Source organism: Pseudophryne corroboree, chromosome 2, assembly GCF_028390025.1.
Source record: "Pseudophryne corroboree isolate aPseCor3 chromosome 2, aPseCor3.hap2, whole genome shotgun sequence".
NCBI lineage: Eukaryota > Metazoa > Chordata > Amphibia > Anura > Myobatrachidae > Pseudophryne > Pseudophryne corroboree.
Genome location: NC_086445.1, coordinates 906,531,253 through 906,557,800, shown reverse-complemented (window position 1 = coordinate 906,557,800; position 26,548 = coordinate 906,531,253). Strand labels below are relative to the sequence as shown.

Sequence of the window (26,548 nt, the reverse complement as noted above, 5' to 3'; positions counted from 1 at the left end):
GTCTAGGCCCCCCCGCCTCTGCTGTCTGGTCGTGGTGTGACCCCGGCCACTGGCTGGTCCGTGTCCGGGCCCCATTTGCACCGGAAGGCTTTGCCATATACTCCTCCTGACGGCCTAGCCTCTCCACAGGACCGTGGGGACCCACGCCTCTGCCAAGGCCCCCCTGGACCTTGGCCACCTGCCTTGCTAGGCGTACTACGCCGTGATGTCTCCCTAGAGCTCCTGCTTCACCCCCCCTGGCCCTGAGCTCTGCTGCCAGAGCGCCTTCTCTACTTCTCACCCTCCTCATCACCCTCTTTCTTATATATCCACGATGCCCAGGGGCAGCAAAAAGTCGCAGGGCTCCGACCTCACACCATTTCTCACCAAAAAGAGCACCACGGCCATGCTCAGGCCCGATGCTCCGGACCCTCCCCAGGGTGCCTCCGACTCGGAGGCCGATGACGATGACCTCACGCCCCTTACCAGAAGAGACTTCCTCTCCCTCCTCAAGGAGGTGCGGGATGTTAAAACCTCCGTCCAGGCTCTTCACTCCCTGAAATCCGACATTGCCGACATCGGCTCCAGGACGGACCACCTTGAACGTCGGATGGAAGAGGTGGTGACGTTCCAGCAAACGGTTGAGACCGACTTTCATCAACTCCGCCAAGATGTCGCCCAATTGAGGGAGGAGCATGAGGATCAAGACAATAGGGCGAGGAGAAACAACCTGAGGATTCGGGGCATCCCTGAAGAGGTCGAGGCGGCGCACCTTGACCTCTACCTTAAGCGCCTATTTGCCCTTCTGTCGCCTGACACCCCTGAGGAACACCTCCTCCTGGACCGAGCACACCGAGCCCTCCGCCCTCGCTCCCAGGACTCCTCTCAACCCAGGGATGTCATCCTCCGACTACATTATTTTACTGCAAAGGAGGCTATTATGAGGGAGGCCCGACGGATGGGATCCGTGACTTTCCAGAATGTCCCCCTGCAGATCTTCCAGGATCTCTCCCCGCTCACCCTCGCCAAACGTAGGGACTTTAAGCCCATCACTTCCCTGCTTACCCGTGTGAAATACCGATGGGGCTTCCCTTTTCGTATCCTGGTGTGGCATCAGGGGAAGCTGCTTACAGCCAGGAATCTCCCCAAGGCTCAAGCTCTCCTATCCAAGCTGGGCATCCACACCACTGAACAAGAGGTTTCTGCTCAACGCCCTCCACCGCGGACACAACGAAACCCGCCTCAGCCTCCTCGATCGGAATGGTTCACGATCTCAACGTCCGCAACCTCGACGATTCCACCTCCAGTTCCCTGATGGACTTCCAGCTTCCTGAGTTATTGTTTTTCTGTAATTGTTTCGACCTTCCATGGTCGACCCCCCTACCCGGGGAGTAGTTTCACTTTTGTTCTCATACATCTTGTTCTCCCGAACCCTTCGATGGTTTTTAACTGTTTGATTGTTATCTCTTACTACAATGTTGACATGTTTATTTGCCTCTATGATGCGTAATGCTAAACTGCTTCCTTTCTTTCTTTCTTGTCTTGTTCTCCTTTTGACTCCTTGCTCCTCTCTTCTTCTCCCTTTGGAGTTGGCGCTCCGTCTGTCCCTCTTCCTCGCTTTCTTTCCAGTTTTCTCCCTCAGGCTCCCCCGGGGGTGGTGGGCCTCCTGGCTGTGACTATGCGGTTGGTAATCCACCCCCCGGTCTCCATCCCGCGCCCCCTTAGGGCCTTGAGCCCTCTTGCTGACCTAGGTGCCCCCCAGGCACCTGGTATCCCTCCCCCCTGTCAGCACTACTGGTCCTGGCCCCTACTGCTGGACGACCACCTACCTTCCTCCCCCTTCCGGTCTCCTTCCCTTCTTCTTCCCTTCTTCCCCCCTCTCACACCACAGTGTCTCTTGTTTCTTCTCTTCCTTTGCCCTCTTTCTTTCTCTTTCCTCTACTCTTGATGCTCTACGCTTCATCTTCTCTGCCTACCTCTTTGTGGCTTGCCCATAGGTCTTCGAGTACTGTCCTTTAATGTGAAGGGCCTGAACAGCCCCCAGAAGCGAGGTAAGCTCTTTGACTCCCTTAAACTTCACAAGGGCGACCTGGTCTTCCTCCAGGAGACGCACTTCCTCCACGGCTCCCACCCCGCCTTGCGCTGCGAACCATATCCTGACTCCTTCCATGCTTGTGATCACTGCCAAAAAACGCGGGGTCGCGATTTTGCTCGCCCGCCACCTTACATTTGAGCTTCTGGACTCCCACGCCAATAAAGAGGGCAGGTTTCTTATCTTAGTGGGGAAACTTAATAACAAACTTTGCACCCTCACCAACATTTATGCCCCTAACCAGCAGCAGGACTCATTCTTTACAAAATTAGACACCCTCCTCACCCAAGTCCGGCAAGGCGACCTTATTCTTGCTGGGGACTTTAATTCAGTACCGAATCCGAAATTAGACCGTTCCCCTACCCCTCCTACTACCTCCCCGTCAGACTCTCGTCACTCCCAATCCCTCCTCCGCCTCATGCGATCCCAGCTTCTCTATGACTCCTGGAGGATAAAAGAGCCCTCTGCTCAGGACTATACCTATTATTCTGCCCCTCACAATTCTTACTCCCGCATTGATATGATCCTGCTCAGCCACGATTTCGCCCTGAACCTCTGCGCTGCTCACATACATCCCCTGATCTTGTCTAACCACGCCCCTATCTCTTGTGATCTCTCAGGACTGCTCTCCCGCCCTCGCCCCATGACTTGGCGCCTTAATGACTCCCTACTCCATAGCCCGGAAATAACCTCCCAACTTAGGGACACGATTTCCGACTACTTTGACTTAAACGACTCCCCTGATATTTCGAGGCCCACTCTCTGGCTGGCACACAAGGCAGTTCTTCGGGGACACATCATTAGTTTGGCCTCCAAACTCAAAAAGCAATCCCTCACTCAGGTTAACAGACTCTCCATCAGACTCCACACACTTGAGACCCAACATAAGGCGTCCTCCGATCCGGCGGTCTTGTCTGAACTCCGTACGGTTAAAGCGGAACTTAATCTCCTCTCCAGACGGGTGGCCAAACGTCTTAAATGGTTTCGCCAGTCTTTCTACGAGAAGGGAGACAAAGCAGACAAGATCCTGGCGGCACGACTCCGCCCCACGAGAGCCAAAACCAATATCTCCATCCGAAACTCTCTTAATCAGCTTGTTCACGATCCCAACGCCATCATGGCTGCCTTTCAATCCTACTACCCTGATCTCTATAACCTCCCACCCCCCCTGCTTGGCTCTCCCCACCCCACCCTGACCTGGTCTCTCACTTTCTCTCAGCGGCCAACCTACCCCAGCTCCCCCAGGATGCCATGGACCATCTTAACAGTGAGATCTCGATGGAGTAAATTGCACAGACTATACTCATGCAAAAACTTGGTAAATCTCCGGGCCCGGATGGGTTCACGGCTCTCTACTACAAAAAAATTCTCAGATCTCCTGTCCCCCCACCTCCGCTCCCTGTTTAATAGGATTGTCCATGGCGACCCCTTCCCACCTGAGATGCTGGAGGCGAGAATAGTGGTGATCCCCAAGGAGGTCAAGCAAGGACCCCCTCAATTGTGCCAGCTACCGACCAATATCCCTCCTGAACCTGGACTTGAAAATTTTTGCCAAAATACTAGCCAACCGCCTTAACCCGTACCTCCCTGCCCTTATCCACTATGACCAGGTGGGGTTCATCCCGGGCCGCCAGGCGAGGGATAACACCAGACGTGCTATTGACCTTATACATATTTCGAACTCCAGGGGCTCCCCCGCCATAATGCTCTCCTTAGATGCTGAGAAGGCATTTGATCCGATCTCCTGGAGCTTCTTGAGAGCGGCCTTGGAGGCCTATGGCTTGTCTGGTGGCTTCCTTACTGGTATCCTGGCGCTGTACTCCACCCCTTCCGCCACGGTTTTAATCAATGGAATTCCGTCCGCTCCGGTCCGCATCGCAAACGGAACACGTCAGGGGTGCCCTCTCTCACCGCTAATTTTTGCCCTTATTATCGAACCCCTCGCTTCTCAAATCAGAGCCCACCCAAATATACATGGTATACAAGTAGGCCGTACTGATCCTAAAATCTCTCTCTTCGCTGATGATGTTTTACTCATACTGACCCAACCCCTAATCTCACTCCCTAATCTTTTTTCAGTCCTGCACTCTTACAGCCTCGTATCTGGCTACAAGATTAATTGTTCTAAGTCTGAGGCTATGCTACTTCATGTCCCACGTCGAGAAGCTGAATCCCTTCGGGCCAATTTCAATTTTAAATGGCAATCAACCAAGATTAAATACCTAGGAATCTACCTAACCACACGTTATGACTCCCTTTTCCGGGAAAACTTTCCACCTCTTCTCACCAAATCACTTGCTGACCTCTCTTCCTGGAACAACCTGTTCATCTCGTGGCTGGGTAGGATCATAGCGGTTAAAATGTCTATAATCCCTAAATGGCTCTATCTTTTCCAGACCCTCCCTGTGGCCGTTCCGGCTTCCTTTTTCCGGACCATTCATCGTGCCCTCATGCGTTTCATCTGGAATCATAGACCCCCCCCGCATCGCCGCTAATACCCTGAAGCGACCTACCTACGCTGGCGGTAGGGGGCTCCCTGATATTAAACTTTATTACCTGGCCTCCCACCTGTCCCATATTGTCGCCTCCTATGCCCCGCCGGCATCCACAGCCTGGCTGGATATCGAGGCAGCCCTTGTTGGTCTCTCCGATATAACCCCCTTGTGGGGTCTCCCGCCTGCCTCCCGGCCCTCAACCTCCAAACTCCTCCCCACGGTCACATTTAACCTCAAAATTTGGGACTCTCTCTCTCGGAAGATGGGCATCTCCTCTACCCCCTCGCCCTTGACCCCTATCTGGCAGAACCCGATGTTCCCCCCCCGGACTCTAGACTACGAGATTTCGTCTATGGACGACGTTGGGCTTTAAATTCCCGATTAATTTTGCCGATCGAGGCCAATGGCTGTCTCTACCTGATCTTCAACAGAGGACCCCTTCACACTCGCTTAACCCCTTCCAATTTTTACAAATCCGCCATTTCCTAAGCTCTCTGCCTTCTCCCTCCCTGCTCCGTGCCCTCACCACTTTTGAAAATCTATGCATTTCTTCCCACCTCTCCAAGGGCCTGATCTCCCAACTTTATTCCCTTTTACTAGACTCTTCTCTCCCTTCCTCCCGACTCCACGAACTTGCTTGGGAACGCGACCTGGGCCCCCCCCCCCAGAGGGTGCGGAATGGGAGGACATGAGACTCGGGATAGCTAAATCCTCTATTGCTACGGCTTTTAAGGAGACTGCCTACAAACTCTACTATCGCTGGTACTACACCCCTGACAGGCTCAACAAACTTTTTCCGTCCTCCTCTCCTAGCTGCTGGAGAAATTTTGGAGCCAGATGAACGATGCTACACATATGGTGGACTTGTCCATCCATCACCCCATTCTGGAATTTGGTCCACTCCCTCCTTAACTCGCTTCTGGATTCCCCTGTCCAGAAGGATCCATGGATCTTTCTGATGTGCTACCCTCCCCCGACACTTTCCAAATTATCCCAAAAACTGGTTGCGCACATTCTAGCAGCGGCTAAATCCCTGATAGCCCTCAATTGGAAAAACCCCTCTGCGCCCTCCCTCCTGTCTCTCAAAGCCAAAATATGGCATATTGCATCCATGGAGAAGATCACGTACTATCTCCATGATCGAGGCCATATCTTTGAGCAGGTCTGGGGCCCCTGGCTCTTCGCCGAATGCGGACCTCCGCCCTCCTCTTCCCCCCCCCCTAGACCATATCGCAGTCCCATGGGCACCGCTTGTCGCTCTGACTTACTTCTCTTCCTTCCTGTTCTACCTTCTCTCTATTCCCTATCTTTTCTCCTTTTCTTCACTGTCACCTCTTCCTGTCTCTCTTAGCCTTGTTTCTTCCCATTCTCCTTCTTCTATTTCACTCCAGGAGACACTGTGAGTAGGATACTATCCGGTTCTCCTCCCTTCCCCCCCCCCCCCCCCCCCCCCTCCCTGAACCCTATAACTATTGTTTGTTTTAGATGTTATTTGAAAAATTGTGGTTTCTGATGGACATCCAGTCATATGACCATCTGCCCTACATGCCTATGTAATGTCTGCCTACTCTGTTTAACCACACATAAATAAAGAATTTAAAAAAAAAAAGAAAAATCGTTGGGGAGGAGCACCGTCGAACTCCAGCTTGTAACCCTGAGAAATAAGGTCCCTTACCCAGGCGTTCTGGCAGGAACTTTCCCAGATATGGCTGAAGTGACGTAACCGAGCTCCCACCTCAAGGTCCTCCCACTGAGGTTTTTGCGGAAGCTGAACTGGTGCTCTGTTCCTGAGAGCCGGCAACGGCTGGTTTCTTAGGTTTACCTCTGGTGCCTCTAGCTGCATTGGATGCACCTCTGGCCCCAGATCGAAATCTGGTGGACCGAAAGGACTGAATAGACAGTCCCGGGTAGGTACGTCTAGCAGGTGGAGCCCCCGAGGGAAGAAAACGTGGATTTTCCAGCAGTAACTTTGGCAATCCATGCGTCCAATTCGCCTCTGAAGAGCCATTCACCTGTAAAGGGAAGAGATTCCACATTGTGTTTGGAGTCAGCGTCTGCAATCCACTGACGCAACCATATGGCTCTGCATGCTGACACAGCCATAGGAGTGGTCCTAGCATTAATATTGCCAATCTCTTTTAGGGAGTCACAGAGTACTCTTGCCGTGTCCTGAATGTGTTTTAGGAAAGTTCCCGTAGTAACTAGGGTCATGTCACCCGAGAGACCCTCCTGTATTTGAGTAGCCCAGGAAAGAATTGCATGTGTCATCCAGCAACCGGCAATGAACGGTCTTTGAGATATACCTGCAGCAATGTAGATATATTTCAGTGTGCTCTCAATTTTTCTATCCCCCGGGTCCTTTACTGTAAAGGAGCCCCGAGGCGGGAGTACCGCCTTCTTAGAGAGTCGAGAGATTGAGACGTCTACAGCCGGAAATTATTCCCAGAACTTTCTGCCCTCAGGGGCAAAGGGGAATGTATGCAAAAACCGTTTTGACACTTGATATTTCTTATCTGGATTTTTAAAAGGCTAGCTTAAATAAATCATCTAATTCTTTAGAATCCGGAAATGTGACAGTCAGTTTGTCTTGAGGGAGGAAAAACGACTGCTGATTTGCAGCGTCCTCTAGGGGGAGCCTTAGCACATCCCTTATAGCTAAAATGAGGGGTTCAAAGCCCTGTAGAGGAGTGGAATCCCCACCTATGGGTTCTACATCATCCCCATCATCCTGTATATCATCATCAGTGTCTGATAGAAGTGCAGGCAAAGCACGTTTATGTGGACCTGCAGTAGAGAGGGGAAGATGGGGAATATCAGCCCTGGCAGCTAGATCTGCTACTGCTTGTTGCAGTTCTTGTGTTTTGTGGACATTTGCAGTGAGCTGAGATGACATATCAGACATCATAGTTTTGATTGAAGCCAGCCAGGAAGGCTCGTGACCCTCCCCCACATTCTCCTCAACGTTTTGTGAGGACTGACTACACTGCTCACATGAAATGGAACCAGATGAGAATGAGGAGAATCTGGTGTTACACATACTGCATAACTTGTGTTTTACCCTGATGAAAAGTAACACACAACAATACACATACAACACAGACTGTTTTTCAATGCAAGCCTGCACTATTGCATATGAAAGGAGACACAGAGGAAGAAAAGGCACCAGCACACCCAACGCTAGAGAACCCCCGTGAGGCTGTCAGCCTTTTTATATCAGTGAAAACTGTTTGTTGACAACGATTTCCCCTTTAGGATTAAGTAATGTGCACAAATAGCAGCTCTCCCTCTAAACTGCACCCGGTACCAGTGATCCAGCGTGTGTCAGAGTCCGGAGGAGCTGTATGAGGCTGCTGCTGCTTATGCAGAGGAAGGCGCCAAAATGCCGCTGAGCGTGCTCAGATGTAGCTCCGCCCCCCGTAATGGCGCCGGAGCTACTGAATATATTTATACTGGCCATGTCTCCAAAACACGCTGTAACCTCACATGAATGCTTAGTTCAGCCCACTGCTAGCCAGTTTTACACAGGGGCTATAGCGCATCCCCCCAACGTGGGTCCCGTATGCCTCACCCCTGTGACAGCCGCACCATGAACCGTGGGACTCCCCTAGCGGGGCCCCCCGGTTTGTACTCACCACCGACGTTCACCTTCAGGCATCTGTTAGGGGTGTGCTGCGGGCTGCGGTTGCGAAAGCCAAGGCGCAGTGCCCCGCTGCACAAATAACCCCTCAGGACGGTGGTTCTGCAGCAGGGAAGATGCTCTGCACCTCGCAAGGCCGGTGACTGTCCCCCCTAACTCCCATGGTGCAGGTATGCTGTTGCCCAAACAGCATACTGAAATAAACAAAAGTTAAAAATAAAATGAAGAAAAACTCTGGAGCTTGCAGAGTGTGCATCCTCTCCTGAGGGCACTTTTTTCTAAACTGCCTGTAGGAGGGGGGCATAGAGGGGAGGAGCCAGCACACCCAGTTGAGGAAATTTAAAGTTTACTGGCTCCTTTAGACCCCATCTATACCCCATCGTACTAATGTGTCCTCAATGTCTCCTATGGATGATAGAGAAATCTTTTTTATTTTACTTGGGAAAGTTTTTACCACTGATCAACACAAATTACTTCAATGGCTAAAAAACATGTGTATGCTTTTTCATAATTACTCGATCACATAGGTATTCACTTCATTGTTTAAATACTTTGTAGAAAGACCTGTAGCTGCAATTACGTGTGGGAATATCTAGTCTGCCCCCTGTTTCTTATGCAGTGTAGCTGAAGTCCCAATAGGTGGGATAGAGGCCCATTGGTAAACAGCCATCTTGCGAATCATTGCACATATTCTAAAGGCATTAAGATCAGGGCGCATATATATATATATATATATATATATATATATATATATACATACATATACAATGGAAAAAACGAGGCGGCACTCAGAGACTTTCACTTCTATGATATAATTGTGCAAATGGTGCAAATGGTCACATCAACGTTTCGGGGACCTAGTCCTGATCCTGAAGAAGGGGACTAGGTCCCCGAAACGTTGATGTGACCATTTGCACCATTTGCACAATTATATCATAGAAGTGAAAGTCTTTGAGTGCCGCCTCGTTTTTTCCATTGTGTACCACCGGTCCCCGGTTGGGGAGGGCACCAGAGCAGCATCCGTCCAGCATTGGACTTCGTGGAGTGCCGGAGCAGCTGCATATTCTCTCTCTCTCTCTCTCTCTCTCTCTCTCTCTCTCTCTCTCTCTCTCTCTCTCTCTCTCTCTCTCTCTCTCTCTCTCTCTGTGTGTGTGTATATATAAATAAATAGTATATATTTTAAGTAAGGACAAATTAGACACTGTGACGATGTCTATTCTTTAATACCATGCACCATTATGTAACAAAACTGTGGAACATTTCACCTTGTTTTTTCTCTCTCCTCGCACAGCATCAAGTTTACGGTGGGTCAGGGTAAAGAGGGTATCATCGACTTTACACCAGGCTCTGAGTTACTGATAGCCAAAGCCAAAAATGGACACTTGTCTGTGGTAAGGATTCTTCTCTGTATAATATGTTGTGGTGGGAGTCTTGACCCTTGTGACCTACACCACTGTATATAGTTCCTGGCACTGACCTATAACTTGGGATAATTGCTACTCAGACATACTTACAAGGCTTACGTACTAAGCGTTAGAGAGAGATAAAGTACCATCCAATCGTCTCGTAACTGCCATGTTAGTGGCTATGTTTGAAAAATGACAGGAATTAGTTGGTTGGTACTTTATCTCAGCAACTTTATCTTTCTCCAAATCTTAGTACATAGACCCATTAATGCCGCTCTGTTTATCAAATTTAGTGCCGCTTGGGAGAGCTCTGTTGCAGTGGTTCTAAGTGAATGACGGAACTCGCTTTTCCAGCCAGCCGCAGTCTTTTGTACTTTATTTGGCCAAATATGAATTTGAGGTTGACCTTTGTAACAAGTGATTATCGTCATCACAGTATAAGAGAAATTGCTTCTATAATTCGCAGCGGACTATATATACTGTAGGTGTGTGTGTGTGTGTGTGTGTGTGTGTGTGTGTGTGTGTGTGTGTGTGTGTGTGTGTGTGTGTGTGTGTGTAAAAAATAACCTTTACAGTATTTTCCACTATGTATTTAAAAGAGAAAATAAAAATAGAATCTTTAAATCTTGCCACACCAGAAATCGTCATGCCTTAATTTCTCCACCTATGTTTGTATTACAATTATTTGCATTTATGGCAAATTACAAGTACATACTGTACATCTTCTAGCTTATATAGATATAATTCTGTATATCAGGCTATTTGTAAGTGAGAGGTGGAGGGCTGTTAGCTCTAGCAGTAATGTGTAGAAGCTCAAATAGGTAAAGAGAGGACAGGTTTAAAACAGGGACGTGCTAGTATGACAGGAAAGGCTCTGCCTCACCTGCCTCACCCCACCGCACATCACTGGTTTAAAACTAAAGAGATTATTCAAAGAGTAGATTATAAAGATAGAAAAGGCTACTTGCTTACAGTTGACTCCTGACCTGCAAACATGGAATGTGTGGGAGGAAAGGGAGGGTGAGATGGGAGGGGGTGGGGGGTTGAGCTCTTTCATGAAAATTGGAATTCTGTGTTGTGGGTTTCGTTTTTTGGCGTTTTGGTTTGTTTGCTTTTTTTCTGACCCCATTTTACTACCAGCTGTACTTATGGTACGTTTCCAAAGGCCATACTTAAAGTGATTAGGATATCTATAATTTCTCTGACGTCCTAAGTGGATGCTGGGACTCCGTAAGGACCATGGGGAATAGCGGCTCCGCAGGAGACTGGGCACAACTAAAAGAAAGCTTTTGGTCTAACTGGTGTGCACTGGCTCCTCCCCCTATGACCCTCCTCCAGACCTCCGTTAGAATCTTGTGCCCGGCTGAGCTGGATGCACACTAGGGGCTCTCCTGAGCTCCTAGAAAAGAAAGTATATTTTAGGTTTTTTATTTTCAGTGAGATCTGCTGGCAACAGACTCACTGCTACGAGGGACTAAGGGGAGAAGAAGCGAACCTACCTGCTTGCAGCTAGCTTGGGCTTCTTAGGCTACTGGACACCATTAGCTCCAGAGGGATCGAGCACAGGACCCGACCTCGATCGTCCGGTCCTGGAGCCGCGCCGCCGTCCCCCTTACAGAGCCAGAAGCATGAAGATGGTCCGGAAAATCGGCGGCAGAAGACTTCGGTCTTCAACAAGGTAGCGCACAGCACTGCAGCTGTGCGCCATTGCTCCTCATGCACACCTCACACTCCGGTCACTGATGGGTGCAGGGCGCTGGGGGGGGGCGCCCTGAGCAGCAATATTAATACCTTGGCTGGCAAAAAATCACAATATATAGTCCCAGAGGCTATATATGTGAAAAATACCCCTGCCAGAATCCATAAAAAAGCGGGAGAAAGTCAGCCGAAAAAGGGGCGGGGCTATCTCCCTCAGCACACTGGCGCCATTTTTCCCTCACAGCTCCGCTGGAAGGATCGCTCCCTGGCTCTCCCCTGCAGTTTCAAGCTACAAAAGGGTAAAAAAGAGAGGGGGGGGCACTAAATTTAGGCGCAGCAGTATATATATATAAGCAGCTATAAGGGAAAATCACTCGGTTATAGTGTTAATCCCTGTGTTATATAGCGCTCTGGTGTGTGCTGGCATACTCTCTCTCTGTCTCCCCAAAGGGCTTTGTGGGGTCCTGTCCTCTGTCAGAGCATTCCCTGTGTGTGTGCGGTGTGTCAGTACGGCTGTGTCGACATGTTTGATGAGGAGGCTTATGTGGAGGCGGAGCAGATGCCTATAAATGTGATGTCACCCCCTGCGGGGCCGACACCTGAGTGGATGGTTATGTGGAAGGAATTACGTGACAGTGTCGACTCCTTACATAAAAGGTTTGACGACATACCAAATATGGGATAGCCGGCTTCTCAGCCTGTGCCTGCCCAGGCGTCTCAAAAGCCATCAGGGGCTCTAAAACGCCCGCTACCTCAGATGGCAGACACGGATACTGACTCCAGTGTCGACGACGATGAGACTAATGTAACTTCCAATAGGGCCACACGTTACATGATTGAGGCTATGAAAAATGTGTTGCACATTTCTGATGTTACCCCAGGTACCACAAAAAAGGGTATTATGTTTGGAGAGAACTACCAGTAGTTTTTCCTCCATCTGAGGAATTAAATGAAGTGTGTGAAGAAGCGTGGGCTTCCCCCGATAAGAAACTGGTAATTTCTAAAAGGTTACTAATGACGTACCCTTTCCCGCCAGAGGATAGGTCACAATGGGAAACATCCCCTAGGGTGGATAAAGCGCTCACACGCTTGTCAAAGAAGGTGGCACTACCGTCTCCGGATACGGCCGCCCTAAAGGAACCTGCTGATAGAAAGCAGGAGGCTATCCTGAAGTCTGTATATACACACACAGGTATTATACTGAGACCAGCTATTGCTTCAGCATGGATATGCAGTGCTGCAGCTGCGTGGTCAGATTCCCTGTCGGAAAATATTGATACCCTAGACAGGGACACTATATTGCTAACCGTAGAGCATATTAAAGACGCAGTCTTATACATGAGAGATGCACAGAGGGATATTTGCCGGCTGGCATCTAAAATAAGTGCAATGTCCATTTCTGCCAGGAGAGGGTTATGGACTCGGCAGTGGACAGGTGATGCAGATTCTAAAAGGCACATGGAAGTTTTGCCTTATAAGGGTGAGGAATTGTTCGGGAATGGTCTCTCGGACCTCGTTTCCACAGCAACAGCTGGGAAGTCAGCATTTCTACCCCATGTTCCCTCACAGCCAAAGAAAGCACCGTATTATCAGGTACAGTCCTTTCGGCCCCATAAGGGCAAGCGGGTTAAAGGCGTGTCCTTTCTGCCCAGAGGCAGAGGTAGAGGGAAAAAGCTGCAGCATACAGCCAGTTCCCAGGAGCAAAAGTCCTCCCCCGCTTCCTCCAAGTCCACCGCATGACGCTGGAGCTCCACAGGCGGAGCCAGGTACGGTGGGGGCCCGTCTCAAAAACTTCAGCAATCAGTGGGCTCGCTCACGGGTGGATCCCTGGATCCTTCAAGTAGTATCTCAGGGGTACAAGCTGGAATTCGAGACATCTCCCCCCCGCCGTTTCCTCAAATCTGCCTTGCCAACAACTCCCTCAGGCAGGGAGGCAGTGCTACAGGCAATTCACAAGCTGTATTCCCAGCAGGTGATAGTCAAGGTGCCCCTACTTCAACAAGGACGGGGTTACTATTCCACAATGTTTGTGGTACCGAAACCGGACGGTTCGGTGAGACCCATTTTAAATTTGAAATCCTTGAACACATATATAAAAAAAATTCAAGTTTAAGATGGAATCGCTCAGGGCGGTTATTGCAAGCCTGGACGAGGGGGATTACATGGTATCACTGGACATCAAGGATGCTTACCTGCATGTCCCTATTTACCATCCTCACCAGGAGTACCTCAGATTTGTGGTACAGGATTGTCATTACCAATTCCAGACGTTGCCGTTTGGTCTATCCACGGCTCCGAGGGTATTTACCAAGGTAATGGCCAAAATGATGATACTCCTTCGAAAAAAGGGAGTTTTAATTATCCCGTACTTGGACGATCTCCTGATAAAGGCGAGGTCCAGGGAGCAGTTGTTGGTCGGGGTAGCACTATCTCGGGAGGTGCTACAACAGCACGGCTGGATTCTAAATATTCCAAAGTCACAGCTGGTCCCTACGACACGTCTACTGTTCCTGGGGATGGTTCTGGACACAGAACAGAAAAAAGTGTTTCTCCCGGAGGAGAAGGCCAAGGAGCTGTCATCTCTAGTCAGAGGCCTCCTAAAACCAAAACGGGTGTCGGTGCATCACTGCACGCGAGTCCTGGGAAAAATGGTAGCTTCCTACGAAGCAATTCCATTCGGCAGGTTCCATGCAAGAACCTTTCAGTGGGACCTGTTGGACAAGTCGTTCGGATCGCATCTTCAGATGCATCGGCTGATAACCCTGTCTCCAAGGACCAGGGTGTCTCTGCTGTGGTGGCTGCAAAGTGCTCATCTTCAAGAGGGCCGCAGATTCGGCATACAGGACTGGGTCCTGGTGACCACGAATGCCAGCCTTCGAGGCTGGGGGGCAGTCACACAGGGAAGAAACTTCCAAGGACTATGGTCAAGTCAGGAGACTTCCCTACACATAAATATTCTGGAACTGAGGGCCATTTTCAATGCCCTAAGTCAGGCAAAACCCCTGCTTCAAAACCAGCCGGTACTGATCCAGTCAGACAACATCACGGCAGTCGCCCATGTAAACCGACAGGGCGGCACAAGAAGCAGGATGGCGATGGCAGAAGCCACAGGGATTCTCCGATGGGTGGAAAATCACGTTAGCACTGTCAGCAGTGTTCATTCCGGGAGTGGACAACTGGGAAGCAGACTTCCTCAGCAGGCACGACCTCCACCCGGGAGAGTGGGGACTTCATCCAGAAGTCTTCCAACTGATTGTAAACCGTTGGGAAAGGCCACAGGTGGACATGATGGCGTCCCGCCTAAACAAAAAGCTAGAAAGATATTGCGCCAGGTCAAGAGACCCTCAGGCGATAGCTGTGGACGCTCTAGTGACACCGTGGGTGTACCGGTCGGTTTATGTGTTCCCTCCTCTTCCTCTCATACCAAAGGTACTGAGGATAATAAGGAGAAGAGGAGTAAGAACTATACTCATTGTTCCGGATTGGCCAAGAAGAGCTTGGTACCCGGAACTTCAAGAAATGATCTCAGAGGACCCATGGCCTCTGCTGCTCAGACAGGACCTGCTGCAGCAGGGGGCCCTGTCTGTTCCAAGACTTACCGCGGCTGCGTTTGACGGCATGGCGGTTGAACGCCGGATCCTGAAGGAAAAGGGCATTCCGGAGGAAGTCATTCCTACGCTGATTAAAGCTAGGAAAGAAGTGACCGCGAACCATTATCACCGCATTTGGCGAAAATATGTTGCATGGTGTGAGGCCAGGAAGGCCCCAACGGAGGAATTTCAGCTGGGCCGTTTCCTTCACTTCCTACAGTCAGGGGTGACTATGGGCCTAAAATTGGGTTCCATTAAGGTCCAGATTTCGGCTCTATCGATTTTCTACCAGAGAGAACTGGCTTCACTGCCTGAAGTTCAGACTTTTGTTAAGGGAGTGCTGCCTATTCAGCCCCCTTTTGTGCCTCCAGTGGCACCTTGGGATCTCAACGTGGTGTTGGATTTCCTAAAGTCACATTGGTTTGAGCCACTTAAAACCGTGGAATTGAAATATCTCACGTGGAAAGTGGTCATGTTGTTGGCCTTGGCTTCGGCCAGGCGTGTATCAGAATTGGCGGCTTTGTCATGTAAAAGCCCTTATCTGATTTTTCATATGGATAGGGCAGAATTGAGGACTCGTCCCCAGTTTCTCACTAAGGTGGTATCAGCCTTTCATTTGAACCAACCTATCGTGGTGCCTGCGGCTACTAAAGACTTGGAGGCTTCCAAGCTGTTGGACGTAGTCAGGGCCCTGAAAATTTATGTTTCCAGGACAGCTGGAGTCAGAAAGACTGACTCGCTATTTACCCTGCATGCGCCCAACAAGTTGTGTGCACCTGCTTCAAAGCAGACTATTGCTCGCTGGATCTGTAGTATGATTCAGCTTGCACATTCTGCGGCTGGACTGCCGCATCCTAAATCAGTGAAAGCCCATTCCACGAGGAAGGTGGGCTCTTCTTGGGCGGCTGCCCGAGGGGTTTTGGCTTTACAACTTTGCCGAGCAGCTACTTGGTCGGGGTCAAACACATTTGCTAAATTCTACAAGTTTGACATCCTGGCTGAGGAGGACCTAGAGTTTGCCCATTCGGTGCTGCAGAGTCATCCGCACTCTCCCGCCCATTTGGGAGCTTTGGTATAATCCCCATGGTCCTTACGGAGTCCCAGCATCCACTTAGGACGTCAGAGAAAATAAGATTTAATCACCGGTAAATCTATTTCTCGTAGTCCGTAGTGGATGCTGGGCGCCCATCCCAAGTGCGGATTGTCTGCAATACTTGTGATTGGTGTGGCTGGTATGAGTCTTACCCGGGATTCAAAATCCTTCCTTATTGTGTCAGCTCTTCCGGGCACAGTATCCTAACTGAGGTCTGGAGGAGGGTCATAGGGGGAGGAGCCAGTGCACACCAGTTAGACCAAAAGCTTTCTTTTAGTTGTGCCCAGTCTCCTGCGGAGCCGCTATTCCCCATGGTCCTTACAGAGTCCCAGCATCCACTACGGACTACGAGAAATAGATTTACCGGTGAGTAAAATCTTATTTATTCATACGATTTCTAAGTACAGCGGTAAAATTTTAGTGCACATTTTAGTGTTTTTCAAAATGTTAAGAGAAGGGAGCCTTGTTACAGAGATAATACACAGAGCACATTATAAAGATAACCAGACCTTGTCACCAACAGACGATTCTGGTTAGTGAGCTGTACACATGGAATGTATATGTGGCACTGGCCTTTCATGAAAGTTGTAACGTTTTATCACATAGAGCAAAAAAAAAGTGCTACCATGTTATAAGCCCGCTGCTAGTTCTGCCAATATGGCTTCAATTATGTTCTACTACATGTGTTCTCTTCACTTTTTTTAATGATTAAATCTCAGGACTATCTCACATTTGTTTGGGTCTGTTATTGAGGCTTCCCGTGCAGCCAGACAGGCTTAATATACAGGATCTATATGATGTGATTGCCCCCTTGTTATTAGCAATGCAGTACAGGTTTTTTAACTTTCAGTATAACACCACACAGTGATCACGTTAATTTATTATTACTGTATATTTGACTATGGAACTCTATGGTCTGCATTACTCTGTAATAGGATTATAGAAACTCTGTTGTTAAAAGCAAGTTCAACCCTCTCTAAAGGGATTTTGTTTGTGTTTGCCCCGCAAAAGATGTGGAGACAATTACATAGTGATCTTCCGTTATAAAGTGCAACAAATGCCGCAGTGATCCTACAGTACTGAAACATATATTGAAGTAGAACAAGATAACGTCCTCACATATCATGTCCCAGTGTGGTCTGATAAACAAATTCAGAAATGAATTTAGTACAGGTTGAGTATCCCTTATCCAAAATGCTTGGGACCAGAGGTATTTTGGATATGGGATTTTTCCGTATTTTGGAATAATTGCATACCATAATGAGATATCATGGAGATGGGACCTAAGTCTAAGCACAGAATGCATTTAAAAATACATTTTTCATGTACACCTTATACACACAGCCTGAAGGTCATTTTACCCAATATTTTTAATAACTTTGTGCATTAAACAAAGTGTGTATACATTCACACAATTCATTTATGTTTCATATACACCTTATACACACAGCCTGAAGGTCATTTAATACAATATTTTTAATAACTTTGTGTATTAAACAAAGTTTGTGTACATTGAGCCACAGAAAACAAAGATTTCACTATCTCACTCTCACTCAAAAAAGTCTGTATTTCGGAATATCAGTATTTCGGAATATTTGGATATGGGATACTCAACCTGTAATTGAAGCTATGGATATCTACAGCGGAAGTTTAATGTTTCAAATAGGACTTAGATGAATCCCAAGAGCCAGGAATACAATAGGCCTAAACACCTTATTGTTTATGCATAACCTTTGGTGCAGTTTCTATTAATTCCATAATGCCACTGGATGCACATTTTCCTTGGTTCCTTAGAAGACCCCGCTGGCTCCTAAGTATGACTAACTTTTAAACAGCTCCCCACTCCTGATCTATTCTATATTTAGTTATTAAACCCCATACAATAGATTTGTTATAGAAGAAATAACGTTTAGTATTGTAAAAATTCAGACCAAACCTGACAGCATAATCCATGAAGTATCCAACATCAGTGTTTCTCAACCCGTCCTCATGGAACTTACAACAGGGCGGATCATCTAACTGGAGGGGTTGGGTATGGGTTCCTGACCAGTGAGGACGCCGACTATCAGAATACAGACAGCGGCATCCCAACACTTTTTTTCTTTTCTTTTCTTACAAGGTAAACTAACCCTGCCCCTAATCCTCCCTACCTGCAGCCCAACCCTTATCCTCCGTTCCCACAGACGCATGTCTGTCTTCTATATATTATTTTTCTCTAACGTCCTAGAGGATGCTGGGGACTCCGTAAGGGCCATGGGGATAGACGGGCTCCGCAGGAGACATGGGCACTATAAGAAAGAATTTAGGTTCTGGTGTGCACTGGCTCCTCCCTCTATGCCCCTCCTCCAGACCTCAGTTTCATACTGTGCCCAGACGAGCTGGGTGCTTTTCAGTGAGCTCTCCTGAGTTTGCTGAGAGAAAGTATTTTGTTAGGTTTTTTATTTTCAGGGAGATCTGCTGGCAACAGACTCCCTGCATCGTGGGACAGAGGGGAGAGAAGCAGCCCTACTCTCTGAAGCTAGGTCCTGCTTCTTAGGCTACTGGACACCATTAGCTCCAGAGGGATCGGTACGCAGGATCTCACCCTCGCCGTCCGGTCCCAGAGCCGCGCCGCCGTCCCCCTCGCAGAGCCAGAAGACAGAAGCCGGGTGAGTATGAGAAGCAAAGAAGACTTCATGATCTTCACTGAGGTAACGCACAGCACTGCAGCTGTGCGCCATTGCTCCCACACACCTCGCATACTCCGGTCACTGAAAGGGTGCAGGGCGCAGGGGGGGGGGCGCCCTGGGCAGCAATATAAACCTCTTATTTGGCAAAAGGAGCATATATACAGCTGGACACTGTATATATGCAGGAGCCCCGCCAATTTTACACTTTTAGCGGGACAGAAGCCCGCCGTCGAGGGGGCAGGGCTTCTCCCTCAGCACTCACCAGCGCCATGTTTTTTCTCCACAGCACCGCTGAGAGGAAGCTCCCCGGTCTCTCCCCTGCTTATACCACGGTAGAAGAGAGGGTTTTAAAGAAGAGGGGGGCACATAATTCGGCGCAGATAATGACAGCGCTACTGGGTAAACATTAAATTGCTGTGTTTTTTCCTGGGTCATATAGCGCTGGGGTGTGTGCTGGCATACTCTCTCTCTGTCTCTCCAAAGGGCCTTGTGGGGGAATTATCTTCAGATGAGCATTCCCTGAGTGTGTGGTGTGTCGGTACGTGTGTGTCGACAGGTCTGAGGTAAAAGGCTCCCCTAAGGAGGAGATGGAGCAAATGTGTGTGTGAGTGGTGCCTCCGTCGACAACGCCGACACCTGTTTGGATATGTGAAATTAAGTGCTAAGGTAAATTTATTGCACAAAAGATTCGAGAACAGACAGGGAATCTACCCATGTCTGTCCCTATGTCGCAGAGACCTTCAGAGTCTCACAACGCTCACTATCCAAAATAATAGACACTGATATCGACACGGAGTCTGACTCCAGTGTCGACTACGATAATGCAAAGTTACAGCCAAAATGGCAGAAAAGTATTCAATATATGATTATTGTAATAAAAGATGTTTTGCATATCACTGATGACTCATCTGTCGCTGACACGAGGGTACACATGTTTAAGGGGAAGAAAGCTGAGGTAAATTTCCCTCCTCTCATGAAGAAAAAGAGCGGGAATCTCCAGACAAGAGACTACAGATTCCCACAAAGAATTCTCAGGGAGTATCCTTTCCCTACTAGGGCCAGGATACGATGGGAATCTTCCCCTAGGGTGGACAAAGCTTGTCACGTTTACCCAAAAGGTAGCGCTGACTTAACAGCTATCCTCAGGGATCCTGCAGATAGCATGCAGTAAAAGTACTTTGAAGTCCATTTACACACATTCTGGTATATATATATAAAAGATGCTGTCTTATATATATATATATATATATATATATATATATATATATAAAAGATGCTGTCTTTTTTATATATATATATATATATATATATATATATATATAACATGCCCAAAGAGACATTAGTCTACTGGGTTCTAGAGTCAACGCTATGTCGATTTCTGCTAGACGTGTGCTGTGGAACATGCAATGGACAGGTGATGCCGACTAAAAGAGGCATATGGAAGGTTTACCTTACAAGGCTGAGGAATTGTGTGGAGAAGGGCTCTCGGACCTGGTCTCCACAGCTATAGCTGGTAATTCTGATCTTTTGCCTTATATTCCCGCACAGCCTAAGAAAGCACGACATTATCAAATGCAGTCCTTTCGATCACAAAGAAACAAGAAAGTCCAAGGTGCGTCCTTTCTTGCCAGAGGCAGGGGCAGAGGAAAGAAGCTGCACAACACAGCTAGTTCCCAGGAACAGAAGTCCTCCCTGGTCTCTACAAAATCCACCGCATGACGCTGGGGCTCCACAGGCGGAGCTAGGCCCGGTGGGGGCACGTCTTCGAAATTTCAGCCACAAGTGGGTTCACTCCCAGGTGGATCCCTGGGCAATAGAAATTGTGTCTCAGGGATACAAGCTGGAATTCGAAGAGATGCCCCCTCACCGATACCTCAAATCGGCCCTACCAGCTTCCCCCCACGAGAGGGAAATAGTGTTAACTGCAGTTCACAAATTGTATCTTTAACAGGTGGTGGTCAAGGTTCCCCTCCTTCAACAGGGAAGGGGTTATTATTCGACCATGTTTGTAGTCCCGAAACCGGACGGTTCGGTCAGACCTATATTGAATTTAAAATCCCTGAACATATACCTGAAAAGGTTCAAGTTCAAGATGGAATCGCTGAGAGCGGTCATCGCAAGCCTGGAAGGGGGGGATTTTATGGTGTCTCTGGACATAAAGGATGCATACCTTCATGTCCCCATTTATCCCCCTCATCGGGCGTACCTCAGATTTGTGGTACAGGATTGTCATTACCAATTTCAGACGTTGCCGTTTGGTCTCTCCACGGCACCGAGAATATTTACCAAGGTAATGGAGGAAATGATGGTACTCCTGCGGAAGCAAGGGGTCACAATTATCCCGTACTTGGACGATCTCCTCATAAAAGCGAGATCAAGAGAGCAGTTGCTGAACAGCGTATCACTTTCTCTGGAAGTGTTACGGCAACACGGCTGGATTCTAAATATTCCAAAGTCGCAGTTTGTTCCTACGACTCATCTGCCTTTCCTGGGCATGATTCTGGACACAGACCAGAAAAGGGTTTATCTCCCAATAGAGAAAGCTCAGGAACTCATGACCCTGGTCAGGAACCTATTAAAACCAAAACAGGTGTCAGTGCATCACTGCACTCGAGTCCTGGGAAAGATGGTGGCATCATACGAGGCCATTCCCTTCGGCAGGTTCCATGCGAGGACCTTTCAAGGGGACTTACTGGACAAGTGGTCCGGATCACATCTTCAGATGCATCGGTTAATCACCCTATCCCCCAGGGCCAGGGTGTCTCTCCTGTGGTGGCTGCAGAGTGCTCACCTTCTCGAGGGCCGCAGATTCGGCATTCAGGACTGGGTCCTGGTGACCACGGACGCAAGCCTCCGAGGTTGGGGAGCAGTCACACAGGGAAGAAATTTCCAAGGTCTGTGGTCAAGTCAAGAGACTTGCCTTCACATCAACATCCTGGAACTAAGGGCCATATACAATGCCCTGCGACAAACCGGTTCTGATTCAGTCAGACAACATCACCACAGTGGCTCATGTAAACCGACAAGGCGGCACAAGGAGCAGAGTGGCGATGGCGGAAGCCACCAGAATTCTTCGCTGGGCGGGGAATCACGTAAGCGCACTGTCAGCAGTGTTCATCCCGGGAGTGGACAACTGGGAAGCAGACTTCCTCAGCAGACACGACCTCCACCCGGGAGAGTGGGGACTTCATCAGGAAGTCTTCGCACAGATTACAAGTCGGTGGGAACTGCCACAGGTGGACATGATGGCATTCCGCCTCAACAAAAAGCTACAGAGGTATTGCGCCAGGTCAAGAGACCCTCAGGCAGTAGCTGTGGACGCCCTGGTGACACCGTGGGTGTTCCAGTCGGTCTATGTATTTCCTCCTCTTCCTCTCATACCCAAGGTGCTGAGGATAATAAGAAAAAGAGGAGTGAGAACAATCCTCATTGTTCCAGATTGGCCACGAAGGACTTGGTATCCAGATCTGCAAGAAAATGCTCACAGAAGACCCGTGGCCTCTTCCTCTAAGACAGGACCTGTTGCAACAGGGGCCCTGTCTGTTCCAAGACTTACCGCGGCTGCGTTTGTTGGCATGGCGGTTGAACACCGGATCCTAGCAGAGAAAGGCATTCCGGATGAGGTCATTCCTACGCTGATAAAGGCTAGGAAGGACGTGACAGCTAAACATTATCACCGTATATGGCGAAAATATGTTTCTCGGTGTGAGGCCAGGAATGCTCCTACGGAGGAATTCCAGCTGGGCCGTTTCCATCACTTCCTACAGTCCGGAGTGAATTTGGGCCTAAAATTGGGCTCCATTAAGGTCCAGATTTCTGCCCTTTCCATTTTCTTTCAAAAGGAGTTGGCTTCTCTACCAGAAGTTCAGACGTTTGTAAAGGGAGTGCTGCATATTCAGCCTCCTTTTGTGCCTCCAGTGGTACCTTGGGATCTTAACGTGGTGTTAAGTTTCCTGAAATCCCACTGGTTTGAACCACTTAAAACGGTGGAGTTGAAATATCTCACATGGAAGGTGGCCATGCTATTAGCCTTGGCTTCGGCTAGGCGTGTGTCAGAGTTGGCTGCTTTGTCACATAAAAGCCCCTATCTGGTTTTCCATATGGATAGAGCAGAATTGCGGACCCGTCCACAATTTCTGCCGAAAGTGGTTTCATCTTTTCATATGAACCAACCTATTGTGGTGCCTGTGGCTACTCGTGACTTGGAGGATTCCGAGTTGCTTGATGTGGTCAGGGCTTTGAAGGTTTATGTAGCCAGAACGGATAGGGTCAGGAAAACAGAGTCGTTGTTTATCCTGTTTGCATCCAACAAGCTTGGTGCTCCTGCTTCAAAGCAAACTATTGCTCGCTGGATCTGTAACACGAATCAGCAGGCTCATTCTGCGGCTGGATTGCTGCTGCCAAAATCAGTTAAGGCCCATTCCACTAGGAAGGTGGGCTCTTCTTGGGCGGCTGCCCGAGTGGTCTCGGCATTACGACTTTGCCGAGCGGCTACTTGGTCAGGTTCAAACACTTTTGCAAAGTTCTACAAGTTTGATACCCTGGCTGAGGAGGACCTCTTGTTTGCTCATTCGGTGCTGCAGAGTCATCCGCACTCTCCCGCCCGTTTGGGAGCTTTGGTATAATCCCCATGGTCCTTACGGAGTCCCCAGCATCCACTAGGACGTTAGAGAAAATACGATTTTACTTACCGGTAAATCTATTTCTCGTAGTCCGTAGTGGATGCTGGGCGCCCGTCCCAAGTGCGGACTTCTTCTGCAATACTTGTATATAGTTATTGCTTCAATAAGGGTTAAGTTATGGTTGCATCAGGGTTTGACCTGATGCTCTGTTATTTGTCATACTGTTAACTGGTTGTTATCACATGTTATACGGTGTGATTGGTGTGGCTGGTATGAATCTTGCCCTGGATTACCAAAATCCTTTCCTTGTACTGTCAGCTCCTCTGGGCACAGTTTCTCTAACTGAGGTCTGGAGGAGGGGCATAGAGGGAGGAGCCAGTGCACACCAGAACCTAAATTCTTTCTTAAAGTGCCCATGTCTCCTGCGGAGCCCGTCTATCCCCATGGTCCTTACGGAGTCCCCAGCATCCACTACGGACTACGAGAAATAGATTTACCGGTAAGTAAAATCTTATTATTTTATGTTTTCTTACTGTGATCATTACATGTTTGACTGATGCAGCGTTACAGAGTATATTATAAAGCATAATAGGAAGACTGTTCTTGATGAAACCTTCGTACCAACTCTACTTGGTCTGTTCTTATTTAAAGGTTGCTCCACGGTTGAATTCACGATGATGAAAAGTGCGTTGTCATAGGAATCTACTGCAACCAACCGGACGGCTTTACATGATGCATCTTATTCACCCACTTGTTGGACAATACCTCCTTATCTAACTCTGCTTTTCTATTTTATAGTTACCAAAGACCTGCGCTGCTTAAAAACAAAGGAAATACATCATTTTATATATTTGTGAAAGTCAAATATTTTATTTTTTAACTTGCTTTTGCACAGGCTTCCCCATTAGTAACTTCATGCATTACACATTCTCTTTGCACAAGGCATAACGGGGTTGCCCTATAAATATAAAGGAGGATGGCATAACAGGAGACTTTACCCTAATATGTTACTGCTGCCAGGGATGCCTTTACCACTTTGCAGACTTATTGGGCTGGGGAAGGGTTTCAGTCGTAGATTTCAGAGCACCAAGTTTCAAGTCTGCACTCATAAAAATATATATATTTATGCAATCTTCCATATAAGAAAGTTGAGGAATAGTAGGCAAATTGTATAGCTTTTATTCTACTAAATGTACTGTATAAAAAAAACTCTGTAAAAAAGGAAAAGAAAGAGAAAAAGCCTTACAACGTAATTGTATTGTATAAAACAGATAAATCAAAAGCCATATGTAACTGAGTGGACGTAAACTTTGTAGTACATGAACAAAAAACCCAAACCCCCCTAGATGGTGACCTGTCTATTGGAAGAGTTCATTTGTTTTGAAACTGTACTAAATTTTAAGATGTGCAATAAAAAATATATATATATATATATATATATATATATATATTATTTTTCTCCCTAGCACAGGGCTCCTTGACTAACATTTATGTTTTCTTTATACAAATAAAGAACTCTGATACTACTTTAGCCAGAGCTAGGGTCACGTTGACTGCATTTTAACAATTTTACTGTAAGACGCTGATGTATTAACATGGTCACATTTGGCAGATTAGCAATAACAATTTTGTAAAGTGTACTAGTCAGCTACAGAAAGTGGCGGAGGCCATCCTACATAAACCATGTACTGTCAGAATCCAGGCTAGGAACAAGTCACCTGACTTGGGGGTCTATTTACTAAGCCTTGGATGGAGATAAAGTACCAGCCAATCGGCTCCTAACTCATTCACAGGCTGTGTTTGAAAAATGACAGGAGCCGATATGCTGGTACTTTATCTCCAGCGACTTTCTCTCCATCCAAGGCTTAGTAAATAGACCCCTTGGTCACGTGACACTGCTTCTATGGTGTGTGGGATACTGGTATACTATAATACAAAAGAAAAATGAAAGTGAGGAGAAATGTAAAGATGGAAGTGCTAAAATTATCTGCATAGAAGGGACCCTAAAAACTGCAAAATGTCGTACCAGTTCCAGCCATAGACCCATCATTAATGCTCCATCTTACCATGTGTTAACCGCACTCAAGGTCTTAAGTTTCTTTTTTATTTTCCTATTTCAGTGGAATGTGTGTGTGGGTCTCTTTACATCTGTGGCCCCTATTGATAGACCAAATTGCAACACGTGTAATTGTTTAGTTGTACCAAAGCATTTGAGACCATTTTCCTTTTACCTTATGATGCATCGACCAACAGCATTTTTTACTTTTCATGCATAGTTTGTGTATGCTTTGATGTTTAATGTTTTATTCTTTGGCTCTTGACAACCCGTTGTATAGTCTTCGTGTCACAAACTTTATAATGCACTGCCATGTCCTTAAAAGGAAAACCACGAATTCAAACTATTGCAATGTTAAATCGTTTACGTTCTCAAAACACTTTATTTTTAACAACCTTTTAACCTGTTTAAACTCAACTTTTTTTATTATTCTATTTCACCTAATGTTTAAATTGGACACTACAGATGGGTGGCACGCTTCTTTTGTCTCTGAAACCTTTTAAGTCAAAATATGACGTGTAAAAGTGTACCCATCACCTACATGCAGAAGAACCAATCATTTTCTGTGCAGAATGAATACAAAGATATCAATTCACTGGGAACTAGTGACATCCAAGGTATGAAGCATCTCATTGATGTCATTAATTACTATTGAATTGATGAGCTGCAGTCTTATGACTTGGCTCACCTTATAGCTGTGCTTTTGTGTGTAGGTGACCGGTAGGTACTCTGTACTAGTGTGGTTACCACCTGGCTTACTGTTTTTCTGCCTTAGGTGTACGGAGTGAGAGAAAAATGCTATAGCCAATGATTGCATCTGTGCCTTTCCACCAATAAATCTGCTGTTAATTAACAATGTGTCCTGTTACTTTCCACACTTACTACCATCAGCTACCAGGTATGATTATATTAGGCAGTGGTTTATATTTATTCTCTATATATTCTAACAATGGAAATAGTAATGAATTAAATAGTCAAGAACATTGTTGTAACCGTTGTTGAGTAAGGCTGTGATGCTCCCAAGCCCACTGTTCACAGTAAAAGCGTTCTATTCGGATTGCAAGTGATTATTGATTGGATGTGTAATTAACTTCCTTTCAGGAAATGTTCATCTAGACTGGAGCCGTGAAGACCCAGGTCTCAATAAAAATGAACTGCATTCTGCAATCCTATAGGGTTTTCCCTTTGTGAGTCACATCAACAAAACTTGA

At 47.5% G+C, this 26,548-nt stretch overlaps 1 protein-coding gene across 3 annotated transcripts in view; it reads left to right on the top strand.

Moving 5' to 3' along the window:
• The window catches only part of MYO1C (myosin IC), a 269,503-nt gene extending 243,310 nt beyond the window's left edge, over positions 1-26,193 (top strand). For all 3 annotated transcript variants that reach the window (XM_063956082.1, XM_063956080.1, XM_063956081.1), the window contains exons 31-32: positions 9,495-9,594; positions 23,933-26,193. In XM_063956082.1, coding sequence (XP_063812152.1) covers positions 9,495-9,594; positions 23,933-23,959 — 127 coding nt within the window. In that variant the 3' untranslated portion in view covers positions 23,960-26,193. The remainder of the gene's footprint in view (positions 1-9,494; positions 9,595-23,932) is intronic.
• Positions 26,194-26,548: the final 355 nt, after the last annotated feature.